Source organism: Monodelphis domestica, chromosome 7 (assembly GCF_027887165.1).
Source record: "Monodelphis domestica isolate mMonDom1 chromosome 7, mMonDom1.pri, whole genome shotgun sequence".
NCBI classification, from domain to species: domain Eukaryota; kingdom Metazoa; phylum Chordata; class Mammalia; order Didelphimorphia; family Didelphidae; genus Monodelphis; species Monodelphis domestica.
In genome coordinates, this window is record NC_077233.1 from 92,353,826 (window position 1) to 92,378,285 (window position 24,460).

Sequence of the window (24,460 nt, forward strand, 5' to 3'; positions counted from 1 at the left end):
CTTAGTAACAATCACTAAAACACACCTAGAGGCCCCGGGGGGGAGTAGAGGGGCCAGACAGGCCTTGGTTCTGAGATCCCCTGAAGGGAGGAGTGCGGGGAGAAAGTAGAGCTACGACAGGTGGGGGCTGAGACTGACATAAAGGCCAACCCTAGGGCATGTCCTTCCACTCCCTTTCACCTCTTCAGTACTAATCATCTCCCTAGGCTGTACCCAGTCCCTCAGGTTCCCTTCTCATGCCCATTTTAGAGACCTGCGCTTATGATTTCTAGGGTTCCTTCTAAATCCTGGTAGATAATATGGGGTGGTGGAAGCTGTGAACTGCTTCCTCTGTGTGTGTTCACTTCATCCTTACCAATGAGGAGAGCAGAGTTAACAGTAGTATGTGGGAGTAGGCAGGCTCCTAGCATGGCAAGGAAGCCCTCCTGCGGATTTCTCATGGCCATAGACAGAACATTATCTGTGCACATGCAAAGCCCAATCCTGGGTATGATGAAAGAATCTGGAAGATGGGGAAGCCCCTCAGATCTCCAAATCCAACAGGTGAAGTTAGTATGGGCACAGATCTGTGACAAAAAATGATACAAAGCCAGCTATGTTAGAGGTAATCCTATGATTAAGGATCTGGTGGAATCTGGAAGAAAAAAGGCATTGAGTATTGTAATTAGGTAAGAGGAGAGATCTGCAAAAGGTGAGTATGGATGGGGCATCTAGGTGACTGTAAATAGAGCGCCTGGGTTCAAATGTGACCTTAGATACTTCTTAGCTAGGTGACCCCTGGAAGTCACTTAATCCTGATTACCCTTACCTTTCTTCTGCCTTGGAACTGATACTATTGATTCTAAGACAGAAGGTAAGGGTTAAAGAAAAAAGATGAGTCTCGGGGAGCACTGATAGATGGTAAGAATACTACAATTATATGGTTTGTAAAGTAAGCAAGTAAACTACCATGAAGGCAAGGGACTTTCTGGATCAGTGATTGTTTTTTGTTTGATAAACACAAAAAATAGACAGTAAGCATTTATGAAATGGTTATTATGTGTCAAATGCTGGCACTAAGCCCTGGAGATTGACAAGAAAAGCAAAAACATTGTTCTTGCTCTCAAGGACTTCATGTTCTATTGTGGGAGACATGTAAGTGACTTTATATGTACATACAGAGTAGATAGTCTCTGAGGAAAGGGCCTGAAGGAAGCAGAGGAGGAGGGTCAGGAAAAAAACCTCTTCCAGAAGGTAGGATTTGAACTGAGTAAGCCAAATGGCAGCAGAGGATTCTAGTCATGGGGGATAGCCAGTACATTAGGCCTACCTACAGGTTACAGGCCCTTTCTTTCCTGTACATTAGAATCAGAACCATTAGAAGATAAGCACTTTGAGGGTGGGGACTGTTTTATTTTTATATTTGTATCCCCAGAGCCCAGTACAATGCCTGGCACATAATAAGTGCTTAATAAATGCTGTTGAAAGGATGAATGAATCAGGCAGATAAGGCTGGTCCAAGAGTGGGGAGAATGTCAGCTGTCAATGCTGAGGGTGGGAACACATGTTCTAAGGTTTCTCATGTAGTTAAACCTGTAGTAATAAATGCAGTCCCTTTTGACTCCACCCCCTCCCCCGTATATTGCATTTATGGATTGACTGCCTTGAAAAGAGGCAGTATAGAGAGAAGCTGACAGGCATGTACAGAAACTAGAACCTTTCCCTTGTGTCAGCCTTTTGTGTTGTGGTTTGAGGAGATGGAAAGAAGTACTCCAGTTCTGCTGAGTAGTGACTTTAGTCCTAATAATTGGAAGTTAGATTAGGGGGGAATGGTAGTTGGGTTTCCTGTTGTTGTTTAGACTCCTAGGACCTCGCCTGATGATTCTGTTCCCCTCTTGGCATTTGAAATGGATTATGTTAGGGGCTCTCTGATGGAGGAAAGAGTAGAAAGTGATTTGCAGGGGCTACATGGAGCTATTAAAACATGTAGTAGAGGGAAGAAGGAACAGCAAGGGCTCAGAGGTGATATATTGGACACCAAGGGAAGAAAAAGGATCTCCAAATAATAGAATCTCAAGAGTTGGAAGGAACCTCAAAAGTCATTTTGTTCTAGTTTGTGTAAGTGCTATGGACAGTGCTAGAGATGTTAGGTTAGGCAGGAGACCAGATCTGCTGGTGTCAAAGGAGAAAGTGCTAGTCTGTTCATGTGGATGCCTCTTATTTGCCTAGCCCTTACATAGTTTGCTGTGATTCTTCCTTTCTCCTGTTTCCTACCTTCCGAAGAGTATTGTAGGAAACAGGAAGGAGATTCGGAATTGGTTGTAGAAAGTGAGGTGGGGACAGTCCTGGTGCTAGTGTTTAATCTTGTTATGGGCTCTGTGTTCTGGAGTTTAGAATGGTTTTTGTGCTTAGTGTTCAGAGACATCCATTTATAGCCTAGACCCTGCTGGATGGTGTAGGGAGTGCTGTGTTTCCATTTAAGCCTATCCTGGTGCTTCCCCAGGGCCTTGAGTTAGCACCCAGGCCTCATCTCTTCTTAGCAATGGAAACTGGCCCTACCACTCCTAATGATAAAGTGGCATGTACTTTAGGTGACTAAGCAACAGAGTGAAATTGAAAAAGAATGACAGGCTCCAGGTCTTCCTGCCTTCTCCATACCCTCTTCTTTATCCCCATCATGGGCATGTGGAACACTGAAGGTGGAAGTAGAGTTCTGGCCAGAGCCTGAGAAATTTTCTGAACTGGTAGGAGGAATACCACGTGAATGTGGTCTGCTTTTGCATGGCAATCTCTCTACTAGGGAGTAAAGCCCTGGCAAAGAAAGAGGGACTGGGTAACAAACCCGAGAGCCATGGTGGCTAGATTGGGCCCAGGATGGCAGAGAATGAGAACTAATGCTTTCTTGCCTCTTTTGCCTGTTGCTCTTATAGCAGCTCTTCTTATATGTAAGGGAAGCAGAGGAAGCTGGAATCCTTTCCTTAATCAGACAGCCAAGGCACTGGCCAGTTTGAGAGCCCCAGCCAAAGAGGTCTGCAGCTGCCTTTATCATTCACTTGGCCCTCAGAATAGCCCTGCCCAAAGGCCCTACATCCAGTTCAGCTCTATAGGAATGTGTGCCCTGGGCCACCTCATTCACTTGCCACACTTGCCTTTTTATGCATGTTCTAGTCTGGAGTCAAGAGAAGAACTTGAAAAGTAACCCAATAGGAGCCAAACAATAGTTGGGATACCTCCCCACCTTGGTGCTTGTGGGGAATCCAAAAACATTTCCTTTTAATCAAGCCAGGACTTGGCAGTTAGTAGACTCCCTCTTTCCTTTCTGGTTCTCACTCCGTTCACAGGGCTTTTTCCTCTGACTTTCCCTCCTGCTGACTTTTCATGGACCCAGTAGTCATCCAGATCCTTTCTCAGTGATTATCCATCTTGTAGCTCTGTCCCTTTAAGCTGTTCCCTCTTGCTCAGAACTATAGGTGGTCATCTAGTGTGACTTATTTTTCAAATATAGAAATTGAGGTCCAGAAAGGTTTATTGACTGGCTGAAGTTTATTGGGTGGCAAAGCCAAGATTCAAACCCAGGTCTGATGATCCAAATCCAGGGTTCTTTCTGTTGGAATATAGTTAACTCAATATGACCTTCCTTCAAGTGTTGTGAAGCCCTGCACTAATAGGATTAAGATGTGCTTTTGTCAGGGCAGCTAGGTAATACAGTAGATAGAGCACTAGGTCTAGAAAGATGGGAAGATCTGGGTTCAAATATGTCCTTAGACATTTCCTAGCTGTGTGACTCTTGGCAAGTCACTTGATTTTTATTGCCTAGCTCTTACCACTATTATGCCATGGAATTGATACTAAGACAGAAGATAAGTTTTTTTTTTTTAATTATGTAGTTTTGGAATAGGAAGGCAATGGTGTCACACTCAATAGAAACCAATTCCTGCTAGAAAACGACAAATTAACATTATGTTTTGTTGTAATTTTATTTGTTAAACATTTTCCAGTTACATTTTTTATCTTTTAAATCCTTGACTTCTGTCTTCTGAGGCAGAAGAGTGGTAAGGGCTAGACAATGGGAGTTAAGTCATTTGCCTGGGGTCACACAGCTGGGAAATGTCTGAGGACAGATTTGAACCCAGGACTTCTGTCTCTAGGCCTGGCTCTCTATCTCCTGAGCCACTTTGCTGTCCCCCTCTTCCAGTTACATTTTATAGACGTTGGCACTTCTGTAATAAGATAGATAAAAATAAATAACTACAATATAAAGATGATTAAATTTCTTCCCTGGGTGCTGGATTTCTTCTCTTATTCATTCACATCCAGTTTCAGTGGTGAGTGAGGTTCTCTCCTACATACCCAAAGCCCTTACCATATATCAATACTCTTCTTACTCTCCAAAAAAACTTCTTTACCTTCTAGGACTTGGCATCGAATGACCAGGGTCCATTTTTCCTTAGGTCATTTGTTCCTCACTGGAAAGTTTGGCCACAGAGAGTCGCCAAGATAGCTGGGCCAGGAAGAAAACGTCGAACCCCTGACCCAGACTCCATCACTGACCCCGGTGGATTCTGGGTGTCAAGCAAGCGGCTCAAGATGTCCGGAGGGGCTAGTGCCACAGGCCAGCGAAGATGCCCCCAGGGGCTGGAGGATGCCACCAACAAGAAGAAGCAGAAGGATCGTGTGAACCAAGAGAGCAAGGATGGGGAGCCCAAGAGAGGTGGGAGCCAGACATGGAAAATGCTTTTATAACTCCAAAGAAGGGAGCCCCTGGGCAGCTAGTGGGTTTAAGTTGATATTCCCTTTGCCCTTCTCCATTGATTTTTTAAAAAATAAGTTATCCTCTACATAGGTGGAGCACCTCATTACTCAAAACCAAACCAACCCCCTGGCTTCATCCCATTGAGATAGAGTAATTAGCATAGAAGACTGGGAAGGGCACTAGATTTAAAGTCAGAAAATTGAGCTTAAATCTTATTTCTGTGACCATGGATCATTCATTTTTCTTCTCAGTGTCTATCTCCTTATCTGTAAAATGGGGAGAGTCCTCCCTTTGCTCATTCCTTCTAGGACTGTTCAGGGGAAAATATTGAGTAAACCTTCAAATGATATAGAAATGGGAGTAGTTAATACCAGACTCCCCTCCCCTAATGATTTTTCTACCTTGTAATGAAGTGGAGGAGGGAAGGGATTGACAATTGATCCTGAGTTGCAGGTTTTAAGGAGTTAAACAGGCTTCAGGCTTGTGTGACTTTGTATCCCCAGAAGCAGTGAGGGAAGAAGAGTAGGTATTCAGTTACGCCTGAGTCCTCCCACCCCTCAACAAATGGAAAATGGAAAGTATATTTCATTCCTGACCTCACATCCCTTGCCTTTGCTTTTTAGGGCCTGCCCTAGGGTTGAAACCATATACCCTTCAAGAGGAGCAGGAATTCAAGGAAGGTAAGTAATTGAGGGAAAGGTTTGGCTTCTCACTTGACCTGTACTCTCTGAATGTGCTCAGGGACCAGATACAAACATATGTGGATGAGAGAATTCTCTAAGTGAACATACTGCCAATGACAGTATACAGGCCATTTAAGATTTGAGGATAGGGAGCTTTTTCCTGTGTCAGGCTCAGTCAATAGCTTGCAGTAGTAGTGGATCCTGCCTGATACCTCAGGGAACTCATGGGAGCTTCTCTGGTCTTATCTCTGACAGAACTACTGCTAGATTGGAAGCAAAATGCAGATGAAGTGATTGTAAAGCTGCATGTGGGGTCAGGGCCTTTGCGGATAGAAGAAGAAGATGTGACCTTCACTGATACAGACTGTGTGGTGCAGTTACCAGGTTTGGCTCCAGGTGTGGGTGGTGGGTGTGTCTGGTTCTCTGTATATATCCCCACAATGAGCACAGAATGAGGGAGGTCTTATTCCCAAGATAGGCCACTTTTGCCCATTTGCTGCCTTCTCTTTCCCATGGACCAGTTACTCCCAAGAGCTTTAACTTCAAAATTGAGGAGGAGCTACCGAAGAGGATAGAATTAGGGAGTGGTCTGGAAGTATCAGTAGTTTCTATTGCTTGTCCCCCTTAGATGGCCGGCAGTGGAGCTGCATCTTTTATGAGGAGATCGAAAGTTCCTGCAGCAAGATTCAGGCCCGAAAGGGTGGTGTCCTACAGTTGTTATTGCATAAGAAGATTCCACTTCAGACCTGGCCTTCCCTTCTGGTGAGCCTTTTCATCCTAGGTTGTAGAGACCTTCTCTATAGGGGAGCACTGAAGAGGAGGGGTGAAGGGTCAGAACTCTGAGGGGGTCATCTAATATTGAGGTGTCTTTTGCAGAAAAAGAAGCCTGTAAGTCGGGATTTGGGACTTGGGGTCCATTGCAAAGAAAATGGACAAGAGGTGTCCCCCAGTCTTCTAGAATCTGGATCTAGCCCAGAGCTCCAAAGAGAGAAACAAGAGCCACGAAATCAGAAGCGAGCCCAGGGCCGAGGTGAAGCAGGCACAGGAACAGGTCCTGGAGCCCAAGCAGGGCCTAGTGCCAAGCGGGCAGTGCACCTCCGGGGTGTTCCTGAAGGGGAGGCCTCCAGGGGCAGCCCAGGTCCTCGAGGTGATGGCTCTCCCTCTTTAGCAGAACCCACAGTTAAGGTAAGGTGTATGGGATGAAGTAGAATGGGTCCTTTGCACTGGGAAGTGGTTGGGTTCATAGATGACTTTTTAAGTGTTGATTCATATTTTCCCATGAATAGCCTGTTTCAACAGAGCCTGAAGCATCTGTTGGGGAGCCAGAGCAATCATCCTTGATGGCCCATTGTACTCAACAGTCCAGTCAGGAGGAAAATCAAACCCCTTCTCTAGAGAATCCCCTGGAAGGGGAGAAGATGCCACCACACCAGAATGAGATGGCCTATCCAGCCCTCTCCCAGGGTAGAGAAGAGGACCAGAATGAGGAGGCAGCAGCAGCAACTTCAGAAGCTACACCTGATGGTATGGGTGAGACATGTCCTGGGGCTTGGCTGGGTGCAAATGACAATATATAGGATGTGAGGAAGAGTGATACTATAGTGGTTTTGACTTTTGCAGGGACTCATTGGTAACACTTAGCCTGGAGGGAGTTTAATTTTGACCTGGGAATGACAAGGGTAGAATTGGTGGTGACTGTGATCCTGGTTGGGCAAAGAAAATCTATGGCAAGTCTAATTATATGGGTCTTGTAAACCTCAAAATTTCTTAGACTTATAAATGTTGGAAATTTCACCATTGGGAAATTTCATACTTGAAAAATTTCCTATTGATAGTGGGTCTTGGCTATTGGAATGTGAACCCCATTGGCATGAGAGTTTCCCCCTCCTCCCTTCTTAAGATTACTTTAGGACAGAAACCTTTTGCTGAACAATGGAAAGGACTTTGACCTATGCTTAAGCATAGAACAGGAATTTCTTTGAGTCATGATTGATTTTGGAATTGATACAATGGAGATACTTGGAATCAATCTCCACCCTACTCAGTCCTAACAGGATTGAGGAAGGGCTGCAGCATAGATCAAAATTTAATTATTTGAATCTCTACCCTACTCAGGTTAACAGGATTTAGAAAGGGCTGTAGCAAAGGATCAAAGATTTAATTATTTGAAAATATGACCTTCAACAGACATGTGCAAAAAAGCCAGAGACCTCTGGGCGGTCCTGGGTTAAGCTAGAGCCTCCATTGGCACAGGGAAATTGATGGACAGTGATTGGTAGATGTGAGAACTGAGGGGAGGGAACTTGGATGGTTTCCTTAAAGAGAGAGGGGTCTGAAGACTCAGGGGGAGTGGTTGCAGTGTGCTCTGAGAAGCTTGCTCTGAAGGAAGCTGAAGGTGGGGGCTCTGAGACTGTTTCTCCATTTTGGTCACATGAGTAATAGGGACTGATCTCCTTCCTTTGCCCCAGCTATCTAAGGGCTTGGGCCTTTTGGCCCAGCCTAAACAGAAGGGGTATTTAAGCCCTATTCCCTTCTCTCCCCTTTCTCTCTACCTCTATCTCTCTATCTCTAATTCCTTTCTAACTCCTGTTTGTAATTAAAACTCCATAAAAGGTTGACTGCTGACTTGAGTTTTCATTTAGGAATTACATAGCTGAATTCCTTGGCGACCTTAAATTAATATATATCAGTCTTTTAAAGTGATTTCCTTGTCACAGTCTGCACAGAGCCTAAGCCTGAGCCTGAACCTGAACCTGAGCCAGAGCCTGAGCCCATGGTGATACTGACATTTGTGAAGAATGACTCCTATGAGAAGGGTCCAGATTCGGTGGTTGTACATGTTTATGTAAAGGAGATCTGCCGGAAGACTTCCCGAGTACTGTTTCGTGAACAGGACTTCACCTTGGTTTTCCAGACCAAGTGAGTGAGTCTGCATGGATGGTTAGAATAAGGAATGGGGTAAGGCTGAAATATGATAGAGAAATGAGAGGGACATATCCAGACTAGCTTATCTTGATGCCTTTCCAGTGATATGAACTTTCTGCGGCTGCACCCAGACTGCGGACCACATACTATCTTCCGATGGCAGGTGAAGCTCAGGTATAGTCTCATCAACCCCAGAGACCCTGTCTTTTCAGGGTGGTCTGGACTGAGGGTTGATGTATCCGGGACCCCTGATTTGGCTTTTTATGATCCAACTTTAGAGCTCATTTCTGTCTCTAGCCTAGGGATTGAGGAGCCTTTGAGAAGGGACATGGGAATGGTGATATGAGGGCTGATATTGCCTGGGGCTTGGGTGGGACTGGGCAGTTGGAGGGAGATCTGCAGACCTTATCTTTTATTTGTGGAACAGGAATATGATTCAGCCTGAACAGTGTGTGTATCACTTCACATCTTCTCGAATCGACATCTGCCTCAGGAAGCGGCAGAGTCAGCGCTGGGGGGGCCTTGAGGCCCCAGCCACACGAGGTCTGCACCCCGAGCTCCCCTCGTGTCTCCCCTTCCTGAGAGCTCCCATCATATTATTTCCTTCCCCTTCCAGAGTTGTTTTGTGTTTCTTCAGGTGCTTACCTTATGTCTTTCTCCCCCTCAACAATTCCCCTTTTCTCCAAGTTCGATTTCACTTATATCTCCATCTTGGTTCTGTCTACTATCATCCTTCCCACTTGACTTCCTCTAATCTTGTGACTACCACTGTACTATCTATCCCCCATTAAATGTCCTTCTTTTTCTCACTTTCTCTTGTCTCTTTTCATCAGTTCCTTTAATGCTATAAACCCTGCTCTTGTGTGTCAGGCAGGGTGTTCCTGGTCCTTGGGGCTATCGTGAAAGGCCTTGCTCCCCTCCCCTCCATGTGCTGCTAACCACCAGCCCCCTATTCCCCCTTTTTAAGGTGCAGTGGGTGGTGCAAAGGTTGCCATGCCGACAGGCCCAACTCCCCTGGATGCAGCCCCACCGGGTGGCTCCCCTCTGGCCAGCCAGGAAGAGACTCGAGTTGGGGAGAAGGAAAAGGTGAAGGCCCGGACTGAAGAATCAGGGCTGGATAGTGTGGCAGTCCGCACTCCACCAGAGCACGTGTCCCTGAAGCCAGAGCCCCCTCTCACATCGGTGAGCAGGGGACTGGGTTGGGATAGTGTGTGGATGGCAGCAGTGTAGCATGGATACCCTCCATACTCATCATACTGTCTACCCTTCACAGCCCAAGCCCACATGCATGGTCCCTCCCATGCCTCACAGCCCCATGAGCAGTGAGAGTGTGGAAGAGGAGGAGGAAGAAGAGAAGAAGGTATGCTTGCCTGGTTTCACAGGCCTTGTCAACTTGGGCAACACCTGCTTCATGAACAGTGTCATCCAGTCCCTGTCTAATACACGAGAACTTCGAGACTACTTCCATGGTGAGGCAGGCTAAGGAAAAGGCTGGGGTGTGGAGGCGGGGGAGGGGGGGGAAGGGGGCTATGTTTGCTCTGCCTCACACTCCTCTCATTCTTCTGCCCTGGTATTTCTAGATCGTTCATTTGAGGCAGAGATAAACTACAGCAATCCTTTAGGCACAGGTGGACGACTGGCCATTGGCTTTGCAGTGTTGTTGCGAGCACTATGGAAAGGCACCCACCATGCCTTCCAGCCTTCCAAGCTGAAGGTGAGCTCCTCCATGGTCTGTTCTTCTTTAGCCTCTTAAATCTTGCCCCCACCTCTAGCCCTATGCATTTTGCTCTAGCCTTTCTTGTAAACTTTATAGAAAAATATTCTGTTACTTTGTGTATAAAGAAAGGGCAATTATATGGCACAGTGGATAGAGTGCTTCACTTGGAGTCAGGAAGATTCCTTTTCCTGAGTTCAACTCTGGTCTCAAGACATGTAATAGCTATGTGACCCTGGACAAGTCACTTAACCCTTTTTACCTCTGTTTCCTCATCTGTAAATGAGTTGGAGAAGGAAATGGCAAACCACTTGAGTATCTTTGCCAAGAAAATCCCAAATGGAGTCTCACACACGATTTTAAAAAGCAACTGACCAACAACAAAATCATCACAAAAGAACCATGGTAGAATCTCCGCTCTCCCAGTTACTAGCTAGGTCACGTACAGCAAGTGCCTATAAACTAAAGTGCTGTATAAATGGCAGATGTTATTATTACTATTTTTTCTTTATAACTTAATTTTAACCTTGTATATTGGAAGTGAGGTGCTTATTGTTTTGTGTTAAGGCATAACAGGATGCATTACAAAGAAGACTGACTTGGAATCAGGAGAATTGGCTTTGAATCCCGGATCTGTAGCTCATTGACTAGGCAATTCATTTCCTCTGTCCGAGCCTTAGTTTCCTTATCCATAAAATGCATAGGGGTGATAACTTTTATATTGTCTCCCTCACTGGGGAGTGCTTTGTCAGAGAAGTGCTCTGTAGTTCTGAAAGTAATGTAGAAATCAAATTGCTATTTCTTCTTATAGGCCATTGTGGCAAGCAAGGCCAACCAGTTCACTGGCTATGCTCAGCATGATGCCCAGGAGTTCATGGCCTTCTTGTTGGATGGACTGCATGAGGACTTGAACCGAATCCAGAATAAACCCTATACGGAGACTGTAGATTCTGATGGACGTCCTGATGAGGTGAGGGCTACTTGCGTATTGGGAACTAAGGAATTGGATTGGGGAGTCAAGGAAGAGAATAATCTTGAGAAGCCCTATGACTAAATCCTCCTCTCTCTTTTCCCTTCAGGTGGTTGCTCAGGAGGCATGGCAACGGCACAAAATGAGGAATGACTCGTTCATTGTCGATCTGTTCCAAGGACAATACAAGTCAAAACTGGTGTGCCCTGTGTGTTCCAAGGTGGGCAGGGTCCCCCAAAGAGCCTGGAGTAGGGGATCGGGCTCAGTCTGAACAGAATTTGTCAGATACTTAAGCATTTCACTGTTGTCTGCTCTGTACTCAATCCAGTGCTCAGCTACATTATGAGGGAGGCAGAAGTAAACTTAAGTCTGAGCTCTCTTCCCCCAAGTACCCATCTTGCCCTTCTACTCAGTATTTGTCTGAATTTGAGCAAGTCTTCAGGCCTGAGTTTTCTCCTTTGTAAAATGGGAGGTATTCACCTCTTTCCAGAGGTGATAGAGACATTTTCAGTATAGCCAAAAAAGGAATATTTTTGCTTAACTTTGCATATTTGTTAGAAGGGTTTTGTTTTCCCCCATGGTAGGAGGAGGTGGGATGGATATACTTAAACCTTGTTCATTGGGAAAAAAATTTTTAAATTATAAGAGAGTAAAAAAAGTAAAATAAGAGACATAGGAGATGTTAACTAGGTGGTATCTCAGGTCCAGTGATACCAGGAGTGGGAGGTAGTCACTGTGGCTCTGTATTTAGTGCAGGCTTAATGGAGAAGACAGAAAAGACAAGCTCATAAATAAAATGTAGTATTTCAGCTAGGCAGAGAGGAAGGTATTATTAGAAGCAGAGTTGGAAGGATCCTTAAGGGTCATCTTGTCCCATTCATTGACAGCGGAAGAAATAGTTCTAGAGGTTTAGTGTCTTGCCTAAATGGGTAGTAAGTTGTGGAGTTGGAGTTCAAAGCCTAAGCCACTGACCCCAAATCTAGCCCATGGTATTTTTGGGTGGTAAGAATAGCATACAAGAGAGATTTGGAGGGAGAAATCGGCCTTTAAGTGGGTGGGGAGGAGAATAGGAAAGCAAGGCTGCTAGAGAGGAAGAAAATAGATAGGAAGGGCTGAGGTGGGTTCAGACATGCAGAGCCTCCAATGCCTGGTCATGTGGAAGCCAGGCAGGATGTAAGCAGGGTGTCAGAATTTGGATTCCATGTATAGACCCCGTGTGACCTTTGAAAAGGCAGTCCATCTCTCTGAGCACTAGGTGGTGTCACTGTGCATAGAGCCTTGGACCTGAAATCAGGAGGAGCTGAGCTCAAAATCCAGCCTCAGGCCCTTATGAACTGTGTTATCCTGGAAAAGATACAAATCTCTGCCTGCCTCAGTTTCCACATCTGGAAAGTGGGATCATAATAGCACCTATGTCCCAGGGCTCTTGTGAAGAACAAATGAGATACTAATTGTAAAACACTTAGCATGGTTGCCTCTATAAACTAAACTGATATTCTAAATCCATTGATTTTGAGAACTTGGTTTCCTGAGTCAAGGAATACCATTTAGGAAGACCAGATTAGTGTGTGCAGGAGAATCTCTGAGGAGGCTTGCCGATTTCCAGGACATAGTAACTTTTGTACCCTAGTGGGAACAGCACACAAGCACACAGCAACCTCTGTGACTTGGTGCAGAAATTGAGGACTTCTTTGTTCAGCGATGTCTGCTGGGTGGTTTCAGCTCTCCATCACCTTCGACCCATTCCTGTACCTGCCTGTACCCCTGCCTCAGAAGCAGAAAGTGCTCACTGTGTACTACTTTGCCAAGGAGCCACACAAGAAGCCTGTCAAGGTGAGCAGCCCTTATACCAGCCTTCTGAGACCCAGGACCTTCAGCCTTCTTCCTTCACCCTAACCATGCCTTCTGTCTGCTCCTGTCACCTCTGACTCTTAATATTCTTTCATTGTAGTTCCTGGTGAGCATCAGTAAGGAGAACTCCAGTGCTATGGAGGTGCTTGACTCCCTGGCCCAAAGTGTTCACGTGAAGCCCGAAAGCCTTCGACTGGCTGAGGTTTGGCCTAGAGAAACCTTTCCCTGCCACTTTCCCACAGAGATCCTTTATCCACGTTCCTTTCCTCTCCCCTCACCCTTTTTCTCCCTTTGAAGTATATGTTTGGATATTCGTTTTCTCTCTTTGAGATATTTGTTTGGATATTTCCATTTCAGTTTAAAGGTAGGGATTGAGAATTTCCATCATGAGCATCCTTTATTTTCCTAAAATGGTACCCAGACTACAATAATAGTTTAAACTATATTATTCTCACAGCAATTCTGTGAGGCATGTCACTATTATTTATTTTGGAGATGAGAAAACTGAGACTTGTTGATTGTGATTTGTTCATAGTTAATAAGTATTAGTTTCAGAATTTTAATCCAGTTCTCAATAACATGATTAATGGGTAATGATCCCAAGCAGGAAAATAGGGAACAATATTCTAGGAAAGATGTATGACATGTATAAAGAAAGAAAAGATGTAATGGGATTGAGTACTAGTCCTTTTGGGTTGTTGGGACTTTGTCATAGAGTCACTTGCTAATATAGAAGAATGGTGGCATGGGAAGGGAAGGGTGAAGATAGAAACCAGTTCACAGAGTCATAGATGCTTAAGATTGGAAGGGACTTTAACTGCCATATTGTCCATCCCATGGATGAAAGGGATCCTCACTAAAATACTTGACAGGTGGTCATCCAGACTCTGCTTGAAGACATCAAGGAGGGCGCAGGGATGCTGACATTTTCCTCTTCCTGGAAGCTGTGGGGTTGCCAACATTATCCCACTGTTTCATTGAGCTTGAAGTCTTCTAAAGCTCAAGATCTTTTTAAGAACAATTTTTTTCTTGCTGCATTCCCTATCTTCTACTTGTATAACTCATTTTTTATTTTGAGGTGTAAGACTATTCATTTTATCTTTATTGAATTTCTTCTTATTTTTCAGCCCAGTGCTCTAGTGTAGGGGTCCTTAACTTTTTTGGAGGTATGGCCCTTTATCAGTCTGGTGAAGCTTATAGACCCCCTTTAAAAAAAAATTGTTTTGTTGCCAACATTCATAAAATGGAAGGAAATACTCAGAGGTTAGAAATACTTCAATTAGAGGTTAATGGAAATAAATATGCAATTTTTTTCTTACTCATTTTCACAAACCCCCTCCAACCTATCCCTAAAGAGGTCTGTTGCCCTTGTGTTAATAACTTCTGCTCTAGCCAGTCCAAGGCCTTATATAGTTCTTAAGCTACCAACTTCGTGTCATCTGCAGAATTGATAAGCATATTATCCATGCCTTTATTTAAGCTACTGATAAAATGTTAAACTAGCACAGGTTCAAATTCTGATCCTTGGGTCATTTATGAAGTACTTCTGTCCCATTGACATTGAACTCTCCCAGCTACTCTTTTGAATTTGACCATCAAGCCAGTTCTTTAACCATCTAATTGTATTATTGTTTCATTCATATCTCATTCTTTTTTTTTTTTTAACTCTTATCTTCCATTGTAGAATCAATACTGTGTATTGGTTCTAAGGCAGAAGAGTGGTAAGAGCTAGGCAATGGGGGTCAAGTGACTTGCCCAGGGTCACACAGCTGGGAAGTATCTGAGGCCAGATTTTGAATTTAGGACCTCCCATCTCTAATTCTGGCTCTCAATCTACTGGGCTACCCAGCTGCCTTCCCCCCGCCCCCATATCTCATTCTTTACAAGGATAATGAGATATTTTATCAAAAGCTTTATAAAAATCTATATGAATTATTCACAACATTCCTCTCATCTACTAACTCAATATTCTTGTTTGAAAAGAACATGAGGTTAGTCTAACATTTACCTATCCTTGATGAAGCTAGCCTGGCTCTTTATCATCACTGCTTAATTCTCTCCTTAGGTATTTATCAGCCATTTTAAAAAAATAATCCATTCTAGAATTTTCTCAGGAATAGAAGACAAATTTCTTGGCCTGTAATTTGGAGACTCTGCTCCAGTCCTGTGACACCTTGGCCATTTCCCCTAATTACTTAAGAAATCACTGAGAGGTGTGTCAGCCACATCTGCCTCTGTTCTCTAGGAGTGTAATCCACCAGGGCCAGGAGACTGGAATTATTGTAGGGTAAATCAGTTCCCTCTTATTATCTAGCACCTTGCCAGTCTTGGGTATTTATTAGCTCTCTGCTTCTCATATCTTTTCTCTTGTTTCACTAGAAAGGTTATCTTTTTTAGAGAAAATAAAAAAATAATTGAGTATCCTTTTTCTCTGTTGTCAGGTATAATTGAACCATTATCTTCCTTGTGTAAAGGTCTTGCTCTTTTTTTGATTTTCCATTTTCTCAAAACATAGTCAGAAAACTCCTTTTTGGAGTTCTTCACTTCCCTCAGCTCCTCCTGAGTTTTAGCATTCTTGTTACTTTCTATAAGACTTTGCTATATACTTTTCTATTCCTTTTCTACTCCTTGACCTTGCTTCCACCTTTGGTACATTTCTTTTTAAAATCTAGGTTGCCTGGAGAATTCCTCCTGTAGCCACAGGAATCTAAAGTCAAATCCTGGTTTTCTTCCTCATGGGAATTGTTTGCCTTTGTATCTTCAGAACTTAACTCTTAAGCATCTCCCATTCCTCCTAGGTCATGGGTTCTTACCTCAATTGTCTGAAATTTGCTTTCTTAAAAAAAAAAAATCTACAGCCCTACATTTCTTCTCTATCATAAATTACTCAGAATGGTAATTTCCTTCCCTGGTTCACATTATCCCACCCCAGCAAATGGTCCCTCCTTGTTATGAATATGGATCTGAAATAGTATATCCTCATGTTGATTCTTTTATCTTTCGAAGGATGAAGTTATCACTAATGCAAGCCAAGAAATTATTAATTGCTCTCTTTTTTGTCAGAGAGCTCCAGATGTCTGCATCATTGAAGTCCCTTTCACAACTATGATTTAGAGTTGTGAAAGGAATTTAGGAGTCATCCAGTCCCAACTCCCTCATTTTATTATAGATGAAATTGGAGAACAGAGATAAGGAGTTTTCATTTACTGATCCATATTTGAAAAGAACTATAGGGTAGTTTCTGAGTTAGGATTCAAAGCTGAATTCTGTGGATTACAAATCCAAAACCTTTTGCCACAAGAACACAGTGCTTCAGATACAGAGCAGTAGTTGCTGCTTTTAAGGAATAATGTGTCTTAGGTATTCAGAAAAAATACAGGAGCTGAGAAAGAATTGAAGATAACATTATCAACCCTCAAACCGCAGAAGCACAGTGAGCTAACTCCCAGGTACCTGTGCAGTTGGGTAGCCTTTGTGATCTCTGCTGACTTCTTACCAAAGATTAACTAGTTTGTCACATGAAAGACTTCACCAGAAAATGACAAATTTCTTCTTCCCAGGTCATATACAATCTTGGGGGACCTTCGTTTTTCTGGATTTAGTTTAAGGATTTCTTTGTCCTAGTGACAATGTGTTTTAACCTTCATACTATGTGTCCTTTGACATTTTACTCCTGTCATTATCTACAGTGCCTACTATGTATGCTCTTGACCATTGGGGATTCCTGAGCCTTCCATCTGAATCTCCCTTAATTTCCAGCCCATCTTTTTTTTTTTTAAGTTTTATTTAATTGATTAATTTAGAGCATTTTTCCAGTATTACAAAAATCATGTTCTTTCCCTCCACTTCCCCCAACCCCCTCCCATATCTGACACACAATTCCACTGGGTTTTACATGTGTCTTTGGTCAAGACCTATTTCTATATTATTGATATTTACACTAGGGTGATCATTTAGGGTTTATAACCCCAATCATATCCCTATTGACACGTGTGATTAAGCAGTTGTTTTTCTTCTGTTTCTACTCCCACAGTTCTTCCTTTGAATGTGGATGGCATTCTTTCTCATAAGTCCTTCAGAATTGACCTTGATCATTGCATTGCTGCTAGTAGAGAAGTCCATTACATTCAATTGTACCACAGTGTATCCATCTCTGTGTATAAGATTCTCCTGGTTCTGCTCCTTTCACTCTGCATCAATTCCTGGAGGTCGTTCCAGTTCACATGGAATTCCTCTAGTTCATTGTTTCTTTGATCACAATAGTATTCCATCACCATCAGATACCACAGTTTGTTCAGCCATTCCTCAATCGAGGGGCACCCCTTCATTTTCCAATTTTTTGCCATCACAAAGAGCACAGCAATGAATATTCTTGTACAAGGCTTTTTCCTTCTTATTTCTTTGGGGTACAAACCAGCAATGCTATGACTGGATCAAAGGGTAACCAGCCCATCTTTTCTAGCAGATTTAGTATCAGGATACTTCTTAGACAATATAGAAGAAAAATCCCTGGCTTTGGAATTGTCTTGCTTATCATTTCTTTTTTTTTCTTTTAAACATTATTTTATTTGGTCATTTTCAAACATTATTCATTAGAAACAAAGATCATTTTCTTTTTCTTCCCACCCCCACCCCTCCCAGTGGCAATGCGTGATTCTTCTGGGTATCACATGTATCCTCGGTCCAAACTCTTTTCCATGTTGTTGGTATTTTCATTAAGGTGTTCATTTAGAGTCTCTCCTCAGTCATATTCCCTCCACCCCTATAGTCAAGCTTTTGCCTTTCCTCGGTGTTTTTACTCCCACCATTTGTCCTCTGCTTGAGGGTAGTATTTTTTTCTCCTTGATCCCTGCGGATTGTTCAGGGACATTGCATTGACACTAATGGAGAAGTCCATTACCTTTGATTGTACCACAGTGTATCAGTCTCTGTGCAAAATGTTCTCCTGACTCTGCTTCTTTCACTCTGCATCACTTCCTGGAGGTTGTTCCAATCTCCATGGAATTCCTCCACTTTATTATTCCTTTTAGCACAATACTATTCCATCACCAACATATACCACAATTTGTTCAGCCACTCCCCAACTGATGAGCATTCCCTCAATTTCCAATTCTTTGCCACCACAAAAAGAGCTACTATAAATATTTTTGTACAAATGGGTTCCTTTCCCCTTTTTTATTATATCTTTAGGATACAGACCTAGATAAGAGTGTAAGCTCAGTTTTATGGCTCTTTGAACATAGTTCCAAATTGCCTGCTGTACAGAATGATTGGATCAGTTCAAAACTCCACCAACTATATATTTCTGTCCCAATTTTGCCATTTCCCATCCAACATTTATCACTTTCCTTTACTGTCATATTGGCCAGTCTGATAAGCATGAGCTTGTACCTCAGGTTGTTTTAATTTGCATTGCTCTAATCAAGAATGATTTAGAACATTTTTTCATATGATTATTGATAGCTTTGATTTCTTCATCTGAAAACTGCTTGTTTCAAATCCTTTGACCATTTCTGTTGAAATCTCTGACTTTGGTGTCCAAGGGACCTTCTTTCAAATCTCAGTTCAACTATTTGTAACATTGGGCAAGTTATTTTAGTGTTGGATCTTGATTTCCTCCCTTACAAAGTGAGGTTGGAGTAAATGATTTCCAAAGGACCTTTAAACTCCTCATATATGACCTTGGATTGATAAAAAGCAAATTTATTCCCTCCCTCTCCCCACCAGTTGTGACTTGATTTGCAGGGTCTTGGTAGCAATGAATCATTCTCAACCTTCCTATACCCATTAAATCCATCTGTATAGAATGAGAAATCCAAGAATCTTGATTCATGGCTGCTATGGGTTATGTTTTGTTAATATGATTCAGAAGAAAAGAACATGCTTTTTTTTTATTGCTACAATAATAAATGAAGGATTAATCATACAACCCTCTATTATGGTCATATGGACCATAGTTAGTCTGGAAACTCAAGTTTCCTAATCTGATTTTTAGAGCAGGAAGGATATTGATATTAGAGGGTATTTAAGTAAGGTCATAAAGAAATTGAAGACCATGCCATCTGAGAATCGGTAATATTTACTTTGGAGAAGAGAAGATTTAAGCTATAATATGATCATTGTCATCAAGTTTTTGAAAGTCTAGTATGTAGAAGGATAGATGAGACTTATTATGCTTGGCTGTAGAAAGTAAGAATAGGAATGATGGGTGGGAGTTTCAGAAAGGCAAAATTATGATTTGATGGAAGGAAAGAACTTATATTAGTGGAAGTAGTGGACAGTTCCTTGAAACCAGAGGTCTTCAAGTAGAGACTGTATGCTCATTTGTTAGGATATTGTAGAAGCAATTCATTTTCAGGTATACATTAGACTTAAATGGTTCCCGATGTCCCCTAGCTTTGAGACTATGTACTTGAACCCTTCAGTTTAGAACTGGGTTGTTTTCTTTCATACATACTCCTAATAGTCTTTCCCTGGTGTTTTATTTCAATTCTATATCTATTCTTTTCCCTTGTAAACAAACTAGGAAAGACATGCTATTATAAATTGTGCAGTGTAATGGGGCAAAAGGGAAAGAAGGAATAGATGCCAGATAGGGATGGTCATTTAGAGAGGCAATGGCAGAAAAAGGTAGAAAATCTTTTAGGGGTTAAGTCTTTCCCCAAAGCCAAGACCTAAAGTTGCAGATTAGAGATGAATGGAAGTTTAGCAGTTGCTGATATATAAAGGCCTAACAGCCAAGGACAAGAGTACACTGGGAAGTTGATAAATATCAGTATGATGCAATTGTCAAAAGCTAGATATTTTCCATGATGTCACTTCATTTTTGTTGGAGGGGTTGTTATGTTTGCTATATCATAGGTCTAAACTAATAGGAACTTAAGTAATTGGCTCTGTTGTATTATTCCTCAATCCCCAAATGGAATAGGAATAGAGAAGAGGGAAAGAGACCCACCAGTAGACTATGACCATCATATTGGCATGAAGTGATAAGGATGATGCACCACACTGGTGACAGTGTCAGAGGAGATAAGGAGGCTTCTATACAAGAGATATTATGAAGGTAGAAATGACAGGATTTTGACAGCTGATTGATTATAGGAAAAAGTGAAGATTTGAGAATGACACCTAGATGTGAGACTGAGTGGGATAATGGTGGTGTCCTTGATAGTAATAAAGAAGTTAGGAAGAGGGGAGGGTTTGAAGGGAAAAAATGATTGCAGTTTTGGATATGTTAAATATAAAATTTCTATAGGACTTTTAGTTTGAGATGTATGATAGGTAGTTGTAATGTGAGACTGGAGATAAAAGATTAAGACTGGGTCAGTGGATTGGATCTGAGAATCATCTGCATAGAGATGATAATTGAAACCATGGAACCTGATGAGATCAAGTGAAATAGAAAAGAAGTCGGCCTAAGACAGATCCTTTGGGGTCTCCTACAGTCCTAGGAAAAAAGTCTGTCCACCAAAGGAGACAGAGAAGGAGCTGGCAGACCAGAGAATTATGAGACATGAATGCTACAAAAACCTAGAGAAAAGAGAGCATCAAGGAGAAGATAATGGAAGTATGACACAAAAAAGTGCATTAGATAGATGCAGAACAAAACTTTATATTAATTCTGAAGGAAAAGGTCTTCCCTTGTATCAGTGATTCTTCCCCTCCCTTCATGTCCCCTCCAAGATGGTTAGATAATGAAGACTTCTTGGAGGTGGGATTTGAGGTAGTCTTTTTTTTTTGAGGTAGTCTTTAAAGCCTGTGTTGGAATCCAGGTATTCCAGTGACATCATTTGCCATGTAGCTACATCAGCCCCAAAATGAGTGACTTAACTCTCATCATGGAGAACCTTCTGTCTCCTAAATGAATGTATTGTAATTACAATTGTACGTGATCTTTGAGATCATTTAATTCCTGTTCATTCATTTCTAGATCAAGAAATTATGACCCAGAGAGAAGAGACTTCTCCAAGTTATACAAGGAATAAATAGAAGGCCTACATTCAAATCCAAGTCCTGTAACTGCATTCAGGGATCATGCCCCCTCCTCTGCTGCCTTCCTGTTCTATCCTCTGTGGGGAATTAGCCAGCTATGAGACTGTTAAATCTACTTAGGCCACTGCCCATTTGGATGTATGAGGAGCCTTGTGAGACAGGAAGTAGTAGTGTGTAGGGGAGAGTTCATGGCCTCCTAACTGTGTAACAAGGGCCAAATCTTTTAGCCTTCTTGAACCTCAGTTTCATCTGTAAGGTGAAAATAGCATTTGTACTACCAACCTTTGGTAAATTTTGAAGTCTTATAGAAATGTGATCTGCTTTTATAGTGTTTAGACTGCAAAATGAATCCCAGCTCTTAATGGCATGTGATATTACCAGTTGACTTACTATAAGATACTTGTTCCTCTTGGAGAGCTCCCCCTTCCCCTCCCTTTTCCTCTATTCCCTCTCCCTCTCCTTCCTCCTCTTCTCTCTCTTTTCTTCCTCTCTCCTCCTCTTCCCCTTTTCCTTTCTCCTTTCTTTTTCTAACTCTTTCTTCCTCCTTCCTGTTCTCTCCTTTCTCTCCTTCCTTATCCCTATGCCCTTGTGTTCCTGAGCCTGAGCTCCATCCTATCCATATTCCTAGTGGGCAATCAAGGATTTGCATTACCTGACACTGGTAGTTTTGAGGAAAAGATATTGGATGACTGAATGAAACCTTTGTGCTCTTACCCTTTCTTTAAATCAGGTGATTAAGAACCGATTTCACCGTGTATTCCTGCCATCACATTCACTAGACACTGTCTCTCCTACTGATCTGCTCCTTTGCTTCGAAGTGCTGTCCCCAGAACTGGCCAAGGAGCGGGTGGTAGTCCTTCAGGTGCAGCAGGTTGGTCTGCCCATCCACCCAGTTAGAAATAAAAAAAGAGATGGGGTGGTATTAAAAATTAATAAAAAATGGAAAGGAGGACAGATTGGAACTTTGTATTCTTTTCCAGCGTCCTCAGGTACCCAGTGTCCCCATTGCCAAGTGTGCTGCCTGCCAGAAGAAGCAGCAATCTGAGGACGAGAAATTGAAGCGTTGTACCCGATGTTACCGTGTTGGCTACTGCAACCAGTGAGGCAGCCCTCTATTCCCACCTGGTCCTCCCCTAGCCCGTTTCCATCTATTACTGGCCTTGGCTGTCTGAACACAGTTACCCCCAAGCCTTCCCACTGAGCCTAGGACTTTTACTTCCAACATGCACCAGAGATGTCTAGAATTAGCAACCTCCCCATTTCTCCCCTGGCCCCCAGTTGTTCTTTTTCCTGACCTGGGTAGGTGAGGCAGAGGCACTTATACCTGTTCTTTTCATAGGGTTTGTCAAAAGACTCATTGGCCAGATCACAAAGGCCTGTGCCGTCCAGAGAATATTGGCTTCCCCTTCTTCATCAGTGTCCCTGAATCCCGTCTCACTTATGCTCGTCTGGCTCAGCTCCTTGAGGGTTATGCTCGGTGAGTACATTCATCCCAACAGAGATTGGGGTAGGGGAGAAGGGGGCAATGCCATTTGGATTCTAATGGAGTCTCTTTTCAACCCAACTCTAGGTATTCTGTGAGTGTGTTCCAGCCACCCTTCCAACTAGGCCGTGTATCCCCAGAACAGAGCCCTCAGGTGCTAAGCAGCTCTACGCCCCCTGTGCCAAGCACTTTGGAAGCAGGGGATGGGGATCGGGACTTAAGACCCTCACCAGAATCCCAGGTGTCCCCTACAGTGGCTGAGCTTGGTGACACAGGTTCCTCAAGGAGCCGGGCACCCTCTGATCGGAATGCTGTGCCCAGTCTTGACACAGGCCTCTCAGAGTCGACAGTCAGCATACCTGGTGAAGGAGGATTTTCCAAAGACACTGTTGGGGAGAGGTTGCTCAGGCCTGAAGGTAATAGATTCATGAATAAGAAGGACTGAGTTCCATGGTCCTGGGAGAGGTGAAATGATTTTCTCAGTTGAAAGAAGGATCTTCTTGATAACTAAAGATATCATAGAGTATGGGGGAAAGGAGTCAAGGAGAGTTTAATGGAGGCAAGTGGCTCTGGAATTGCATCTCAAAGGGAGGCAATTTAGCAGATAAATTTCATTAGGTAGGAGGAGATGAAGAAAGGAGTCTGTTTTAGGTATGGGAAATAATATGAAAAAATGCCTTGAGAAGGGAAAGGGTAGGATGAGAATACAGTTACAGTCTGGTTTGGATGGAACATAGACTAAGTGAGAGATAATGATATAAGTATGAAAAGAGAAATTGGAATTAAATTGTAGGAGAACTTCAGTGCCAAAATCAGCAGTTTGTACTTGAGTAAGCAGTGGGGAACATTTAAGGTTTTTGAGTGTCTAGGTGGTAGGCATGATGGTACTTGTGCATTAGGAAGATAATTCAGATATTCTGTGCAGATGAGTTTGAAGGGTAGAGGGCCCAGAGATAGGAAAAGTGGCTAAAATGGAAGTAACCTGAACTCAATAGAAGTTGAAAGGAGTGAGGCCAAACCCTAGTGAATCCTGGGGTCCCAGAGGTGAAGCTTTGGGGTGGGGATTCTGGCTTCTGATATATGTAATTTCTTGACAGCTGCTGTCCCAGGCTACCAGCACTCAGCTGATGTCTTAAGCGCCCATCCACCCCCATTTTTTATCAACAAAATTGATTCTACCAACAAGGAGCAAAAGCTAGAAGACAAAGGTACCTACCACTTCAAAATAGACTGGGGGGAAAGGGAAAGTTGGAGAAAGATGGGGAACAAACAAGACCTGGATTCCTGGGGCAGAGATCATGGTCCTGGTGAAAAGAGGAATACTAAGCAGGTATATGCAAAACCTCTCCCTCTATAGGTGAAACCCCCTTGGAGCTGAGTGATGACTGCAGCCTGGCTTTGGTTTGGAAGAACAACGAAAGGCTGAAGGAGTTTGTGCTCGTTGGCTCCAAAGAACTCGAGTGTGTCGAGGACCCCAGCTCAGCCAGTGAGGCAGCCAGGGCTGGCCACTTTACTCTGGAACAGTGTCTCAATCTCTTCACTAAGCCAGAGGTGTTAGCCCCAGAAGAAGCCTGGTAAGGCTGGGAAAGTATTGATGAATTGGAAACTCCAGGCCCAGACTATCTGTGCTGGTAGGGATCATAGAACATAGAACACAATATTAAAACGTAGAGCATAGATTGGCACAACTGGGGGGGAGAACAACATAAAAGAGCACAGAAAATGAGCTGAGAACTGGAACTAGAGCAGAAAACAGCTGAAAGAGACTATAGAATATGGGGCATTTATATTGAAAGGGTCTTTAGACCTGTCTTGATGTGGAAGGAAACTTAGAAATCATTTCAACCAACCTCTTGGTTTTATAGATGGGAAAACATATCTTTTAAGCAGAATAGGACTTGCCCAAGCTTGCATAGCTAGCTGGTAGTAGAGCCAGGATCAGGACCCAGGTGAAGCCTGTGGAATTGTATTTGTTTTGGGGTTTTTTCCTGCAGCTCTATGCTTTGAGGAACATCTGAATCCCCTTCCCTAGCAAGTATTCTGAGGGAGGGAGCTCTCTGGGCTAGAATAATGATACTGCCCTCCCCAGGACTGCTCAAAGACCTCTACT

The 24,460-nt window shown here is 43.0% G+C and overlaps 1 protein-coding gene across 12 annotated transcripts in view; it reads left to right on the forward strand.

The window, feature by feature from the left end:
• The window catches only part of USP19 (ubiquitin specific peptidase 19), a 32,480-nt gene that overhangs the window by 720 nt on the left and 7,300 nt on the right, over positions 1-24,460 (forward strand). For 6 of the 12 annotated variants that reach the window (XM_056805077.1, XM_056805079.1, XM_056805081.1 and 3 more), the window contains exons 2-23: positions 4,431-4,690; positions 5,356-5,412; positions 5,671-5,799; positions 6,044-6,177; positions 6,292-6,600; positions 6,702-6,939; positions 8,133-8,334; positions 8,443-8,514; positions 8,768-8,883; positions 9,314-9,522; positions 9,614-9,809; positions 9,921-10,054; positions 10,866-11,024; positions 11,134-11,244; positions 12,747-12,857; positions 12,976-13,077; positions 21,598-21,738; positions 21,848-21,966; positions 22,207-22,344; positions 22,438-22,766; positions 23,448-23,558; positions 23,708-23,924. In XM_056805077.1, coding sequence (XP_056661055.1) covers positions 4,567-4,690; positions 5,356-5,412; positions 5,671-5,799; positions 6,044-6,177; positions 6,292-6,600; positions 6,702-6,939; positions 8,133-8,334; positions 8,443-8,514; positions 8,768-8,883; positions 9,314-9,522; positions 9,614-9,809; positions 9,921-10,054; positions 10,866-11,024; positions 11,134-11,244; positions 12,747-12,857; positions 12,976-13,077; positions 21,598-21,738; positions 21,848-21,966; positions 22,207-22,344; positions 22,438-22,766; positions 23,448-23,558; positions 23,708-23,924 — 3,458 coding nt within the window. In that variant the 5' untranslated portion in view covers positions 4,431-4,566. Of the gene's footprint in view, positions 1-4,430; positions 4,691-5,355; positions 5,413-5,670; positions 5,800-6,043; positions 6,178-6,291; positions 6,601-6,701; positions 6,940-8,132; positions 8,335-8,442; positions 8,515-8,767; positions 8,884-9,307; positions 9,523-9,613; positions 9,810-9,920; positions 10,055-10,865; positions 11,025-11,133; positions 11,245-12,746; positions 12,858-12,975; positions 13,078-21,597; positions 21,739-21,847; positions 21,967-22,206; positions 22,345-22,437; positions 22,767-23,447; positions 23,559-23,707; positions 23,925-24,460 lie in introns of all 12 variants that reach the window. The other 6 variants (XM_007499834.3, XM_007499837.3, XM_007499838.3 and 3 more) reach the window with 1 other exon arrangement.